This window comes from Papio anubis, chromosome X, assembly GCF_008728515.1.
Source record: "Papio anubis isolate 15944 chromosome X, Panubis1.0, whole genome shotgun sequence".
In the NCBI taxonomy this organism is placed as follows: Eukaryota; Metazoa; Chordata; class Mammalia; order Primates; family Cercopithecidae; genus Papio; species Papio anubis.
Window position 1 is genome coordinate 33,685,943 of NC_044996.1, and position 15,529 is coordinate 33,701,471.

The 15,529-nt window shown below is 37.7% G+C and overlaps 1 protein-coding gene across 8 annotated transcripts in view; it reads left to right on the forward strand.

Moving 5' to 3' along the window:
* Positions 1 to 14,574, forward strand: part of CUL4B (cullin 4B) — a 51,532-nt gene extending 36,958 nt beyond the window's left edge. For 4 of the 8 annotated variants that reach the window (XM_009198204.3, XM_021932603.1, XM_009198207.2 and 1 more), the window contains 8 exons: positions 387 to 497; positions 947 to 1,038; positions 2,130 to 2,237; positions 3,224 to 3,337; positions 4,564 to 4,669; positions 6,564 to 6,736; positions 8,896 to 9,048; positions 12,345 to 14,574. In XM_009198204.3, coding sequence (XP_009196468.1) covers positions 387 to 497; positions 947 to 1,038; positions 2,130 to 2,237; positions 3,224 to 3,337; positions 4,564 to 4,669; positions 6,564 to 6,736; positions 8,896 to 9,048; positions 12,345 to 12,440 — 953 coding nt within the window. In that variant the 3' untranslated portion in view covers positions 12,441 to 14,574. Of the gene's footprint in view, positions 1 to 386; positions 498 to 946; positions 1,039 to 2,129; positions 2,238 to 3,223; positions 3,338 to 4,563; positions 4,670 to 6,563; positions 6,737 to 8,895; positions 9,049 to 10,322; positions 10,381 to 12,344 lie in introns of all 8 variants that reach the window. The other 4 variants (XM_009198205.3, XM_009198209.4, XM_009198210.3 and 1 more) reach the window with 2 other exon arrangements.
* Positions 14,575 to 15,529: the final 955 nt, after the last annotated feature.

A 15,529-nucleotide genomic window follows, 5' to 3' on the forward strand; every position in this document is an offset into this window, starting at 1 on the left:
TTCACTGGGGGGATACATGAGGAATGTTACCTGATTGTCCTATGCTTTGACTCTTCTAGTATTAAGTGCCTTGATTTTTGCTACTTGGCTTAATCTCTTCAATATTGGCACCAAAGCTACCAGTCCACAAAAGCTTTTCTGAAGAAAAGTTAATGCAGTCAAGACAGTTCCCATGCAAAAAAGTTTTACAATAAAGACTTTGAAATATCTGGCACAAAAATGGATCTCTACTGCTTCTTGCATTTAACAAACTTGGATAAAATGTATAAAGTAAAATAACTTGGAATAATGGTGTGCTTTATTAAAGCACTTTGAAGCAATTTTGTCAGAACTTTTTATTGAAATATTATAAATTTTGCATTTTTTTTTTTTTTTTTTTTACATAGGCAAGGATGTTTTTGAGGCCTTCTATAAGAAAGATTTAGCCAAGCGCCTGTTAGTCGGGAAGAGTGCGTCTGTAGACGCTGAAAAATCAATGCTGTCCAAACTTAAACATGGTAGGTTTCTCATTTTTTCTGTTCCTTTTCTTTGATTTCTGAAGGAGAATGTTAGCTTCTTACCCTTTCAATCGATTTCCTCTTTTGTCAGTCATGTCTATGTATATATGATGAAAACATAAATTGAGCAAGCTCCTGAGGTTTCCAACTTATTGTACATATATCCAGAGCTGTTGTGTTTTTTAAGATAAAGCATTGTTCTTGGTTTTATTATTTGTATAAAAGTTTCCCATTTATTTTATACCTAAATAGTAGATAAGGTTACTACAGGATTAAAGAGTTTGACTCTGAATTAATGGGGCATACACTTTGGGGTAAGGATTTCTTTTTATTCTTATGAAAGTTACAGATCATACTAAAGTAAGTTTTGTATTTCGTGTTTCCCACTTTTAAACCTCTTTTGTTTTTACCACTTTAAAATATTATACATGTACAAACATCTTTAATAGAATGCGGAGCTGCTTTCACCAGCAAACTTGAAGGAATGTTTAAAGACATGGAACTTTCTAAAGACATCATGATTCAGTTCAAACAGGTAAAAGTGAGTTAAACTCTTACTTAATTCCTCGAACTTAGTTATATTTAGTTATCCGCTTGCTGTGATTTGTACTGAAGAGGATAAATAGAAACGTGTTTGTTGTAATTACTTCATGGCAACTGAGGTGATATTCACAGTAGAAAAAAAACCATTGGTGAAATATAAGTATATTTGACCTACTTTAGGATTTATTTTTAACAAACACCCAGAGTAACACAAAAATAAAAATAAAATGTATTGAACTGAAGTCAGTACAAGAAGAGCTATAGTGGGAACAGGGCTTTCCCCAGCGTCTTATCATTGGGTGATTTGCATGTTCAGAGCTTGCAGTGGGGAGAGAGGAGAAGTGATAATGTAGCTGTATAAAGCCTTTGGGGACACTGGGGATAGAAAGCTAGATCCACAGTTTTGAAGATGTAGGTAGAAAGTAGTTTTGAAATGTTTAAGAACATAGGTGATAGTGATGGCAAGTTAGATTTTCCTCTTTTGGGGTTTTAGTAGTGACTTCTTTACCCCACAGTGTTGCTAAGGTGGGAAGTGGAAGTGAAAGAATTAAGAAAAAATCAGGGTCAGTAAGATTATGAATTCTATAGTAGCTACCGAATGGGGCTTATCTGTTTTGCCCTTTTCCCCTCTTTTTCCTTCCCTACTCCAGGCCACTCCCTGCAGACAGGCAGTGGAGCAAGCGAAAAACTGGAGACTTGGGCTGGCTGGTGGGGTGAGGAATGGGGATTGCTGCAAGATGTTTAAGCCATGTAGGGGTATTCAAAGGTGGGGACTGCAGGTGGTATTGGGGAAAAGAGTGGAGGAGAGATCCTATAACAGCCCAGCTGTATGTGAGAAATTATTTAAGTTGATAATGCCTGTAATGAGGTCATGTGATCCTTGTATGCCTTTGTATCAAAATGTTAACCTCTGTACTTGCCTAATGCATTTTGTGTAGGCTTCATTTAAAGTCCTCTTAATAATTGCCTTTTATTTTAAGGATGGTCAGTGTTTGCATATAATTTCATAACGGGGAACTTCTTAAATAGGTTATTATGATACGAAATATATGCAGTTTTAAGATCTCAGTGTGTGTTTTGATCTTACAGTATATGCAGAATCAGAATGTTCCAGGAAATATTGAATTAACTGTGAATATCCTGACAATGGGCTATTGGCCAACATATGTGCCTATGGAAGTTCATTTACCACCAGAGGTAAGAGTTACTGTTTAGAACCTGAGTTATAGGCATAGAAATCATAGCATTTCCATTTTGCTTGTCATTTAAAAATAGATACTTAGAAAAAAATAGAGACCCAGGGCCTCGCTGTATTGCTCAGGCTGGTCTTGAACTCTTGGGCTCAAGTGATCCCCCCTGCCTCAACCTTCCAAAGTGCTGGGATTACAGGTGTGAGTCACCAGGCCTGGCATAGATACTTTTAAAAGTGAATGTCAGTAAACACACCAACACCAAATACCAACTGCTTTAATATTTTACTTTTGTACTTCTAAGTCCAGTTAAGAGCCTAGCTAATAATGCCAAAGTTCTGGGTTCAGGATCAATTTCCCTGGCTCTTCTTCCATCTTCACAGATTATACCCTTCATTCTACCTAGTTATTAAGAATTCTTGCACATATTTCACCCATAGGTGGGATTGCTAAATGATGGGTGCTTGATTAAATCTATCCTGACTCCTGGGAAACTGTCTAGCCCAGGACTGAAGTCCATAAAAGGGATTAAGGCTAGACAGCTAGATATTGAGAATCCTCCATGGAGATGGTTATGAAGGCCCAGGGAGTAGATCTGTCTCAAAGAGGAAGAAAAAACAGCAGAGGCAGAACGTTAGAAAAGGCTCACATTTGGCAGATGGTAGAAAGAGGAACCTGTGAAGGAAACCAATACAGAAGCAACAGTGAGATAAAGGAACCAGCATAGTGTAGAGGCACAAAAGCTGCTGCAGGTCAATGTTTCAAAAGAGTGGATGATTAAATGGTTCAGAGAGAGCAAAGGGTATAAATCCTAATAAATCCCATTTGATTTGGTGGTTGGGAGATCATTATTTTTCATCAAAGTGATTGGTGGACCTACTGGATATAGTCTTAAAATTTTCCAGAAATTATATCACATGAGGTAAGTATAAAAAGTGGTAAATGTGGTATTGGGTATAGAGCTTAAATAAAGCCTTATTTTATTTACTTTAGATGGTAAAACTTCAGGAGATTTTCAAGACATTTTACCTAGGCAAACATAGTGGCAGGAAACTTCAGTGGCAGTCAACCCTAGGACACTGTGTGCTTAAAGCAGAATTTAAAGAGGTAAGTGGATGTTCCCAAAACTTTTAGTTTTCATCTTTGTCTTTAATATTTAGGTCATCTTTCTTAACTAAAAGGTTAGGCTATTGTTTTGTGTTTTTTTTTTTTCAGACAGAGTCTCACTCTGTCTCAGGGTGGAGTGCAGTGGCGCTATCTTGGCTCACCGCAACCTCCGCCTCCCAGGTTCAAGTGATTCTCCTGCCTCAGCCTCCCGAGTGGCTGGGACTACAGGCGTGCGCCACCATGCCCAGCTAATTTTTTTGTATTTTTAGTAGAGACGGGGTTTCACCATGTTGGCCAGGATGGTCTCTATCTCTTGACCTTGTGATCCACCTGCCTCAGCCTCCCAAAGTGCTGGGATTATAGGCATGAGCCACCACGTTTGGCCAGTTTAAGCTATTGTTTTATAATTGTATCCTAGATATCCGCATGACAACAGTGAGAGCTTGTCATAGCTTTATGTATTTTTAAGTAATTTTAGCTGTGTGGTCTTTCCACAATTGATTTGGCCCTTCTGCAAAACGAAAAGCAATGAACTTTTCCCCTACTCTTTCCTCACCTGTAGATGAAAACTTTACACTGCCACTTCCTATTTTTATTTATTTGTTTACTTTTAGAGACAGGGTCCCACTCTTGTCACCCAGGCAGGAGTACAGTGGCACAATCACAGTTCACTGTAACCACAAACTTATGGGCTCAAGCTATCTTCCTGCCTCTGCTTCTTAAAGTGCTGGGATTACAGGCATGAGCAACTACACCCAGCCTAACACTGCCACTTCTTGACAGAAATTTTGTTGCTGGGAGCGACGAATAGAGTGGGAGTTAAGGGGAACAGTGTGCAATATCTAATCTCAAAAAACTTTAGCTTTTCATGACTAATCTGAGCCAAACAAATAAAAAATACATTTGAAATAGTGATTTCTTGCTGCTTGTGATGAAGATCTAGAATGACACATAAGGCTGATTAATTTTCATTACTTTATTCTATTTATAAGGCTTAAAAAAAACTGTTAAAAGGTCAGCTAATCCTTCCCCCTGTTTTAGGTAGGGTCACACCTAAACCCCACACTGAAATACTGTATTACCACGTCAGGTGGCTTTGCTGGATAATGCTAATCATGTTTCTAAATCTACTAATTGAAAAATGCTTTTCCTGTAAGAGATGATTTGATTAATTTTTCATGTGTTTTTAAAAAAGTGATGGCTAAACACTTTTATTTCTTCAACAGGGTAAAAAAGAACTCCAGGTCTCTCTTTTTCAAACACTGGTGCTGCTAATGTTTAATGAGGGAGAGGAGTTCAGTTTAGAAGAGATCAAGCAGGCAACCGGAATAGGTTTGTGTTGAATTGGTTGATTAGCAAACATTAAGTGTTCACTATGTGCATACCACTGTGTTAAGAGGTCTGAGGGACATTTATAGGAATAATCCCTTGCCTCAGAACTCTTTTGAGGGTTTTTTTTTTTTTCTTTAACGAGGGTCTCAGTCTCTCACCCAGGCTGGGGTCCAGTGGTACAATCATGGCTCAGGATCAAGTGATTCTCCTGCCTCAGTCTCCCAAGCAGATGGGACTACAAGTGCATGCCACCATGCCTGGCTAATTTTTAAAATTTTTTTTGCAGAGACAGGGTCTCACTATGTTGCTTAGCCTGGTCTCAAACTCCTGAGTTCAAGGGATCTTCCTGCCTCAGCCTCCCTAAGTACTGCGATTACGTGCATGAGCCCCTGCACCCAGCCAGAACTCTTTTTTTTTCCCCCTGTCAAGATGGAATCTTGCTGTGTCACCTAGGCTGGAGTGCAACGGCGTGATCTCAGCTCACTGCAACCACTACCTCCTGTGTTCAAGTGATTCTCCTGCCTCAGCCTCCTGAGTAGCTGGGATTACAGGTGCCCGCCACCACACCTGGCTAATGTTTGTATTTTTAGTAGAGACAGGGTTTTACCATGTTGGCCAGGCTGGTCTCGAACTCCTGACCTCGTGATCCGCCTGCCTCGGCCTACCAAAGTGCTGGGATTACAGGTGTGAGCCACTGCGCCTGGCCAAAACTCTTAATATAACCATAGGGAAAGGGGGAAATGACACTTGAAATAATGTCAAAACCAATAAGTACTGGCTTGTGGTACTGACTAAGTATGGTAGGAGTTCAACAAAGCAAGGGATCACTGCGGACTAGCACAATTGGGAAAGCTGTCATGAAGCAAGTGGCATTTGAGCTAGGCCTTCAAGTTTTGGTCAGGGAGAAGGCATATACAGCAAGGGGAAATATTTTGAGATGAGATTGGAGGTAGGAATGGGCACAGTATAGGCCCACGAAGAGCTTAATTGTAGCACGGAATCATGAAGAATCATGAAGAGCTTAATTGTAACAGAATAGTGAGTTAAAAAATTAGGTAGGATGAGTAGGGCCTGATTGTGGAGAACCTGATAAATCTAGCAAATGCAAACCTACATTGTAGTGTCTCAACTGTGTGGCGTGGTGGAAGTAATTATTTGGACCACTTACTGAAATCAATGTACAGGGCAACTGGAAGGATCAAGGGATTCCAGTTTAGACGCTGTTGGGATGATTCAGGCATAAAGTGGAAGGGCCTTAGACTAGAATGAGGCCACGAAAATGGAGAAAACTCATCTCTGCAGAAGCAACAGCTAGCTATTATGTTGAGGATGAGGGAGAAGGAAAAGTTAAAAGATGATTTCAGGGTTTCCCAATTGCGAAGGTTAGTAGTATCACCACTGACAGTTGGAAAGAGGACACAGTTATATAGAGATGATGAATCAAATTTTGGACGTGACTACAGTTGATAGTAAAACAGCCAGGCGGAATTGCCATTTAAACGTGCAACTGGAGAGAAGTGAAATGTCATTTTGGAAGATTTGGTAGTTGCCCACATCATATGATAATTGACACCTTTAAAAGATGACTAGGGGCCGGGCGTGGTGGCTCACACCTGTAATCCCAGCACTTTGGGAGGCCAAGGCGGGTGGATCACATGAGCTCAGGAGTTTGAGACCAGCCTGGGCAACATAGTGAAACCCCGTCTCTATTTTTTTTAAAAAAAGAAGAGAACTAGGAAAAAAGCCATTGGTTAGGACAAAGAAGAGTTGTTGGTGACCTTTGGGAAAAAATGAAACAGTTTTAATAGGGGGATGGAGTGGAAACTAGATTGAGGTAGAGTGTGGTAGTTGTTCATGCTGGTAACAAATAACTAAACCTCTCTTTCTTCTTCAGAGGATGGAGAGTTAAGGAGAACACTGCAGTCATTAGCCTGTGGCAAAGCTAGAGTTCTGGCAAAAAATCCAAAGGGCAAAGATATTGAAGATGGTGACAAGTTCATTTGTAATGATGATTTCAAACACAAACTTTTCAGGATAAAGATCAATCAAATCCAGATGAAAGAAACGGTATTTCTTTCACTTTCTCCTAGTCCTAACACACTGGAATTATACATGTTAATAATTAAAATATATAAAGATTTTATACCTGTAATACTGCCAATACCATTAACATTTTCTCTGCTATGTCCAGCTAAATATATTTCCGTATTTGATTTTGGGTTTTTGGGAGAGTGCTTGTACAGGATTGGGTTGATACTCAACATGGTTTTATATCCTACTTTGTTTATTTAATATTCAATCTAGAATTTTTCCATGCCATTAAATAGCTTCAAAAAATGGCAAATGGCAGTGTAATATTTTTACATGGCTCTTACAGTTTATTCAACCACTGTTCATTTTGGGGCAATTAAATTCATGACTTTTTAGTATTATAAATAAAATTGCAAGAAACCTCTTTGAACCTAAATTTTAATCTCTTTGATATATGATAAATGTGTGGAAGTAGATTTTTTTGGGTTAAAGGGTATGAACATTTTAGGAGTCTTAGTACATAATGTCATATTGTGTTCCAGAAAGACTGAACCAGTTTATACTCTGTCCAGCAGCATATGAGAGCCTGTCTTACTATGTCCACCAGCACTAAAGATTATATTTTCTTTTTCCAACTTGCTTGGTGAAAAATCTGAATGATTTATTCACTATTTGTTTGATTAACAGTGAAGGTGGGCCAGGCACGGTGGTTCACGCCTGTAATGCCAGCACCTTGGGAGGCCGAGGTGGGTGGATCACCTGAGGTCAGGAGTTCAAGACCAGCTTGGCCGACGTGGTGAAACCCTGTCTCTACTAAAAATATAAAAATTAGCTGGGCGTGGTAGTGCGTGCTTGTAGTCCCAGCTACTTGGGAGACTGAGGCATGAGAATCACCTGAACCCAGGATGTGGAGGTTGCAGTGAGCTGAGATTGCGCCACTGCACTGCAGCCTGGGTGACAGAGTGAGACTCTGTCTAAAAAAAAGAAAAAAACAAAAACAGTGAAGGTGAATATTTTGTTTGTTTTTGCCATTTGAATTTGTAAGAGACTTCCAACTGCAGCATCCTGAAACTGATGGTTTCAGTTCCAATAAGGTTTAATACAATATTTGAAAAAAAAAATTTTTTTTTTTTTTGATGTGGAGTCTCATTCTGTCACCCAGGCTGGAGTCAGTGGCGCGATCTTGACTCACTGCAACCTCTGCCTTCTGGGTTCAAGTGGTTTTCCTGCCTCAGCCTCCTGAGTAGCTGGGACTACAGGCGTGCACCACCACGCCCAGCTAATTTTTGTATTTTAAGTAAAGATGAGTTTTCACCAGATTGGCCAGGCTAGTCTCGAACTGCTGACCTCACGATCCACCCACGTTGGCCTCCCAGAGTGCTGGGATTACATGTGTGAGCCACTGCGCCCAGCCGAGAAAAGTTTTAATGTAGGACAGCAACCAGTATCTTCAAACAAGTTCCTGTCATTTTCACATACACATCAAAGGATATTTTCTTAAAGGATTACCATGTCCTTACTTTTAAAATGTTTATGCTGTACCAGGAAGAAACTGCTGCAAAAAGCCCAGACTTTTTTTGGTTTAGTTACGAAAGATGAACATTTTTGCTTTAGCATCAAGATTGGTAAACCGCCTCCTAAATACCTACATGTCTATAAGTCTTGAAGGATTGTAAGCATTAATGGCATGCATGTCTGATTTATATATTACAAAATAAAAATTAATTTTCAAAGAGTTTGACTCTTAACTAGTTTGCTTAGCCAGTTAATACCATGCCTTGAGTCAGGTCAGACAGAGTCCGTCACTTTATAGACAAGCTATTGTCACAGAGAAATCTGGTTAACAATCCATTGAAACTGATACACATATTTAGAAGATATCAAAGACAGAGTAAAAAAACAAAATGTTAAATTCCACATCAGCTATCTCTACTTCTAGAAAAGCAATTCAAAGATGATGTTTTTCTTTAACTAATATTAGCATTACTTCATTGGTATAGGGCAATATAATCAGAACAGAAAGGAGTTATGTTTGTAGGCTTTTTCTCTGTCAGCGTCTATATTTATAAGACCCCAATTAGAAAATTCAGTACCTTTAAAGCAATAACAATGCCATGTCCCTAAAATGCACAATTTATGTAAATAGTCAGGTTTTGCTTCTGGTATAATTCTTAGGTTTAAAACTTTTTTGTTAGGTTGAAGAACAAGCAAGCACTACAGAAAGAGTATTTCAAGACAGACAATATCAAATTGATGCTGCAATTGTTCGAATTATGAAGATGAGAAAGACACTTAGCCACAATCTCCTTGTTTCAGAAGTGTACAACCAGTTGAAATTTCCAGTTAAGGTAGGTACTTCTGTGTTTTCCTATTGAGCGTGTTATAAATAAAAGAAAGTAGATTAGATTTTCAGATACAAATCTTGCAAACATAAAGCGTCATGACCATTTAGAGAGAGAAAAGTTTTAATTTTCCATTTTGATGCATATGATTTCCAAAAAAACTTTGTTGACATATGTGGGCAGCAGTGACAAAAGGGGAAAATAACAGAAAATCCTGGATACCTGAAAGTTTAACTGCTAAGTGACTCTTTGAAATTTTCAAGTTTATTCACTATATTTCTTTTGAACTTCTTGGTTGGTTTATTTACTTCTTTTCCTCTTGAAATACCATGGTATTTGTTGAAATACCATGGTATTTGACAGATTCGGTTATTGTGGATTGAGTTAAATCTCCTGTTTAGTTAGCTTATATAAGAGATCATCTGTTAAAGACCATGCAGATAACTAGTCATCATTAAGCATCTTTTTGAAAAGTGTAGTGATAGTTCTGGTAAACTGAAATTGGTCATTAAATGGAAATGTTCCACTGTGAGTGCCCAATAATAAAGTCACTTAATGTGATGTCGTACTGGCCTATTTTCCAAGTTTTAGGAGGTAGATAGCCAAACCCTTGGATGATAAACATTGATAGAGTTTGAATAGACTGCTAGCTATTAGGGTTCTTATGAGCTTTAGACTTTCATAAATCACTTCACTTTGCTGATCTTGTTTCCTCTTTTGTAAAATTGAGATAATAGTGCTTACCTGTAGGATTATTGTGAGGTTTAAATGAGATCATGAATGTAAAAATCTTAGCACTGGATCTGGTACATAATAAGCACTCTGTAGCTCTTAGTTCTAATAAGGTAAGCATTTTCTTTTCTCCAAACCTAATATTGCACTCCTTATTACCACACTCTTACCCTCATGCTCTGCCTAACAATCATTTCAGCTAAAGCCAGAGAGATCACTGATGCTGGGGAAATTAGGGGATTGCTGTAGTTAATATTGTGCTGATATTCTAGGTCTTTCACTGTAATTAAGAGAAAGTCATTTGATTTCCAAACCTTGGGATTTCTGGATAAAATTTTCACTGCTGCATCAGACTGTCTCCCCTCTTTTCCCCTCTTGAACAAGTGGTCATTTTACTTATACTGAAAAACTTTCTATTAGCAAACAAGATTATATTATATTTACAGGCTAGATACATAAGATATATAGTGGAATTTTGTCATCCAGGAGCTTAGAATGCAATCATGAAGATAAAGCTACAAGCTTTCTTGATTACTTTTAAATCACAGGATGCAGAAATCCAAGTCAGATGCATTAAACCAGAAGTATGAAGATCTAAATTATGAGGTACTTCATTTATCAAGCCATTTCATGTAGTTTTATTTTTTTTTTTTTTTTTTTCTTTTTTCTTTTTTCTTTTTTTTTTTTTTGTGAGATGGAGTCTCACTCTGTCATCCAGGCTGGATTGCAGTGGCATGATCTTGGCTCACTGCAACCTCCGCCTCCCGGGTTCAAGCAATTCTTCTGCCTCAGCCTGTCAAGTAGGTGGGACTACAGGTGCGCACGACCACGCCTGGCTAATTTTTGTATTTTCAGTAGAGACAGGGTTTCACCATATTGGCGAGACTGGTCTCAAACTCCTGACCTCATGATCCGCCCACCTCAGCCTCCCAGAATGCTGGGATTACAGGCATGAGCCACTGCACCTGGCCAGTATTCTTTTAAATAGTGATTTTTTTTTTTATTTTTTTTTATTTATTTATTTTTTTTTTTGAGATGGAGTCTTCTTGCTCTGTCACCCAGGTTGGAGTGCAGTGGCGCAATCTCAGCTCACTACAACCTCCACCTCCCAGGTTCAAGCAATTCTCCTGCCTCAGCCTCCCTAGTAGCTAAGACTACAGGCGCCCGCCACCACACCTGGCTAATTTTTGTATTTTTAGTACAGATGGGGTTTTGCCATGTTAGCCAGTCTGGTCTTGAACTCCTGACCTCAGGTGATCCACCCGTCTTAGCCTCCCAAAGTGCTGGGATTACAGGCATGAGCCACCGCACCTGGTCTAAATAGTGATTTCGTCAATACATTTTAAATCTTAATTTATAAAAATTAAGCCAACTAACTCTTGCCCAAAGTAAAGGTGTAATTCACAAACTATCTTGACAAAACTATATAGTCCTCATGTGAAGTTACAATAAATGTAGTCTTTTGTATTTAACCACGCAAAGGGTAGCTGCTTCTGGCATGACCTCTTTAAAATAGAAAAGTAATAGAAAGTATTGCGTAACAATATAACAAGGGTGTGACAGTTTAATGTATGTATAGTATATAGTACAGGTTGAACACCTTTAATGAGAAAATCCAAAATCTGAAATGCTCTAAAATTGGAAACTTTTTAAATGCCAACATGATGCCACAGGTGGAAAATTCCACACTTTACGTCATTTGACAGGTTGCAGTCAAAACTTTGTTTCATGCACAAAAGGTATAAAATTATCTTCAGGCTATGTAAGGTATGTATGAAACATAGATGAATTTTGTGTTTAGACTTGGGTCTCATCCCCATGATATCTCACTATGTATATGCAAATATTCCAAAATGAAAAAATCAGGACCAGGCAGGGTAGCTCATACCTGTGAGTACTGGGATTCCAGTACTTTGGGAGGCTGAGGCTGGGGGGAATCACTCAAGAAGAAGAGTTTAAGGTAAGCCTGGGCAACATAGCAAGACCCTGTATTTAAAAAAAATTAAGAACTATAAAAGAAAATTAAAAATTGAAAACATTTCTGGTGTTAAAAAATCTTCAACATAGCTGAGCACGGTGGCTCATACCTGTAATCCCAGCACTTTGGGAGGCCGAGGCAGGTGGATCACCTGAGGTCAGGAGTTTGAGACCAACCTGGCCAATACGGTGACACCCCGTCTCTACGAAAAATACAAAAATTAGCCGGGCGTGGTAGCTTGTGTCTGTAGTCCCAGCTACTTGGGAGGCTGAGGCAGAAGAATCGCTTGAACCCAGGAGGTGGAGGTTGCAGTGAGCCAAGGTGGTGGCACTGCACTCCAGGCTGGGTGACAGAGTGAGACTCCGTCTCAAAAAAAAAAAAAAAAAGAATCTTCAACGTGTATAAAACATTTTTAAACCTGGTTTATTTTCATGATATTTTTCTCTAAAAAAGAGATTTAAATAAATACAAATTTTAAAAAAGGAGATTAAATTCGTGAGCCAAAACTGTTGTGTTTTTAATGGGGTGTTAACTAAATGGGCTTGAGCCAATGATAATGAACTTTACATTGAAAATTTGCCTTCTCTTACAGCCTGCTGATCTTAAGAAGAGAATAGAATCTTTAATTGACCGGGACTACATGGAAAGAGATAAAGAAAATCCAAACCAGTACAACTATATTGCATAGAATGTTGCAGCATTTGGTGTCATATGCAGTAGCCAGTGGATAAACTAACCTGTTGATTCAATATTATTTGACTCCTTTTTTACTACCGATGACCAAATGAAGCAGTGTAATTAATGGAAATAGTTGAGTGGACTTTTTCTCAGTGGTTAACATGCCCATTTTAAAGAGTAATACTTACCTTTAAGAAGAATGTTGTTGAACTCTTTGCATGTTATTTAGTATGATGTGCAGAAAACACTTAAGAACGTACCTGGTCTTCATGAATTCCTCTTTGGAACTGGGAAAGAGATCCCTGTGGCTATTAAAAATGGGGGAGGGTTCTTATATACCATTAATTATGAAGCAAAAGGTTTATTTGCTTAAAATGTCATTTAAAGATACTTAAACTGCATGCAAACTTTATTTACTGTACAGAGTTCTGGATGTATTTATCAAATAGAAAAACCACCCTTGACTTGGTTGTTCACCCGTTTTGTGATTTCCCTTGAAAAGAGAAATGAATTGTCATAGCTATTGATATTTTACTAGGTAATGTTCTGTTACACTGAAAGGGATGTTTTTTAAAAAAATTATTTGGAAACAAGTTTTCAAGTAGGGGGACAGTTGCTTACATAATATCTTGTATATTCACATCCTAAAAATTTTCGTTTGAGTATGGGATGTGTATATATGGCTTAGCCCCAAGTTAACTGTGCTGATTAACAAGTACTTATAAAAATAGCTAAAATAGAAAATTAATGATCAGTTGTACTAGAGGAACATCATAGAAGAGAAAAATCCAACTCTTTCTTTATATTAAAAATGAATACAATAAGAAAATTGCAAAAGAGACCAAAATGAACGTGTTTTGTAAATTGTTACAGGAGCAAAAACTTCTCAACTAGTTTTCAACATACTTTAGACTTTAAATGTTGATTGGACAGTTTTGTCTTCAACTTGGACCAATTGTAGATTGTTACAGGCTTCCTAGGATTTAGCATTCCTATTTTCTCTACCAAAGTTTTTTTAGAAGCATCCCAACTCTTCTCTTTGTTGATAAATAAGCCTTTCCTGTCATCTTCATTTTAACTTCCTAAAACCCTAGATACAAAGGTCCTCCCTCATTTTTCCCACACAACCCCTGTTTGGGAATTTGAGATTCTGTGTCATGCTGGTTTTCCTTTCAGAATTGCTTGAAATTGAGTTCTCTTAGCCACTGGACACCTAGTTTTCAGGAGAATGTCCCAGGATTGTTTATATATACAAAATGGCAAAAGTACTGTTTTTCGAATTGATAATTCAAGCAAAAGGCTTCTCTTTACCGTCAGTGTTTGTTTTTGTTTTGCTTCCTTGTTTCTATTTCCTTGAAGCTTTGAAGGGAGAAGCAGAAAATTTTGTTCTTGTTTTTTAAAAATCAGAACTACTTAATGCTTTTTGCCACAGCATATTTTCTTGCCTGTTGGAGCCGTTAGGAAGATTACCTATGTCCTAATCTTCAACCTGAGGAGATTTTTGACTCTTGTGTCTACTGTTGATTGTTTTCTTGAGTTCTCAAAGACCTGTGGCCAGGTATTTTTAAAAGTTGCCTATTTCTTTCTAGTTGCATCAACTTGCACACTGGTGTCTAACTATATGTGGTATTCGGAACTTGTAATTCTTATTGAGCAGCCATTGCCTGTATTTTCTCAGCTCCTCACTGATTTCTTTATATGAGCTCAGCTGACAAGCAAATGCAGCTATTTTGTTTGCCCTCTCTTCATACCGTACCATCAACAACAGTGTTCTAACTCATTTCTGATGGTCTGTGAGATGTAGACTATTACACAAGATTCAAGTTACTTGTAAGCAACTTTTAGATAGAGTTGGTCCTGTTAGGAGGAGACTCTTGATGTCACATTCGGTATCTTGAAAGCGGGTCCCCTCCCTGAGGCTCTTAATTCTTTGAAAACTTGATGCTGTTTCAGCTGAAAAATTAGCAAGACTGTTAAAAAAAACAAGTTGAGGGGAGCTGTTTAAGAAACTGAAAAGTAATTGCAAACTACATTGGATAATTGTGACTTTCAGTTGTTGTTCTGTATCAGTTGAATTTTTGTGCTCTTTTCCCTGTGTACGTGGTGGTTCTATTTTTCTCCAATAAAACTTTTATTTAAAAAAAGTTTCTAGAGAAGATCTTTAAAATTCAAGTATTGTAAGAAAGTTATAAAATCACAGGACTTAAAATCTTCCTAACAACTTCTAATGAACTCACATTTGTCGATTTTGTTATTTTTAAACTTTTTAAAATTTTTGTGATGATTTTGTGATAATGCTATACAAGTATGGGGGAGGGCATGGTTAACAGGGTGAGGAAAATTCCCAGGAATCCTCAAGGTGGATAATTATTCTTAAACATGCGGATATAAGTATAAACTTTGCTTCATTCAAATCTTCAGTGTCAAATTGTTTCATAAAGTCAATATGAAATGAGTCTGGGTTTGAGTTCAGGGGAGAAGAAAATATTACTCTTAATTATGGCATTTGATTTGCCTTTTCTTTTAATAGTTTTTTGAGTTCTGGGCCAAATAATCTCATCGTAAGATGTTCTCAAAGTTTTTGAACCCAGTTCTTGAGTCTGCTTGAATGGTCTTAATATGATGTCTAGCCATACATACTCTTGATATTTTTGCTGTATATATGAGTGTACAGTTCAGAAAACCAGTTTATTTAGGCATCTGGTTCTAAAGATTTGAGTAGTTTGTTTTTTAATCTTGATATTCATAAATCTTTTAAAATGAGCTGGTCTTTGTTTGTTTTCATGACCACTCTGTTTGATGCTGTGAATGGCAGGAGTGTTGTGAGCATGTTCTGTTCTCTTATTTACATAAAATTGCCGAGACAAATTGTTCATTAAAAAGAAAAGAGCAGCACTGATGAGAATTTGCATAATTATGCTTTGTAAAGTGATATCTTGCTAATGCTTCATTAATGAATATTTTTCAGTGTCCTACAAAAAAATCTGCTTTACATTTGAATATTGAAGTTTGTTCACCTGCAGACATTTGGTTCAAATCAAACACTTTGCTCAATTATTTTCCTTTTTCCTCTTGCTATTATAAAAAAGAGTATTTCTT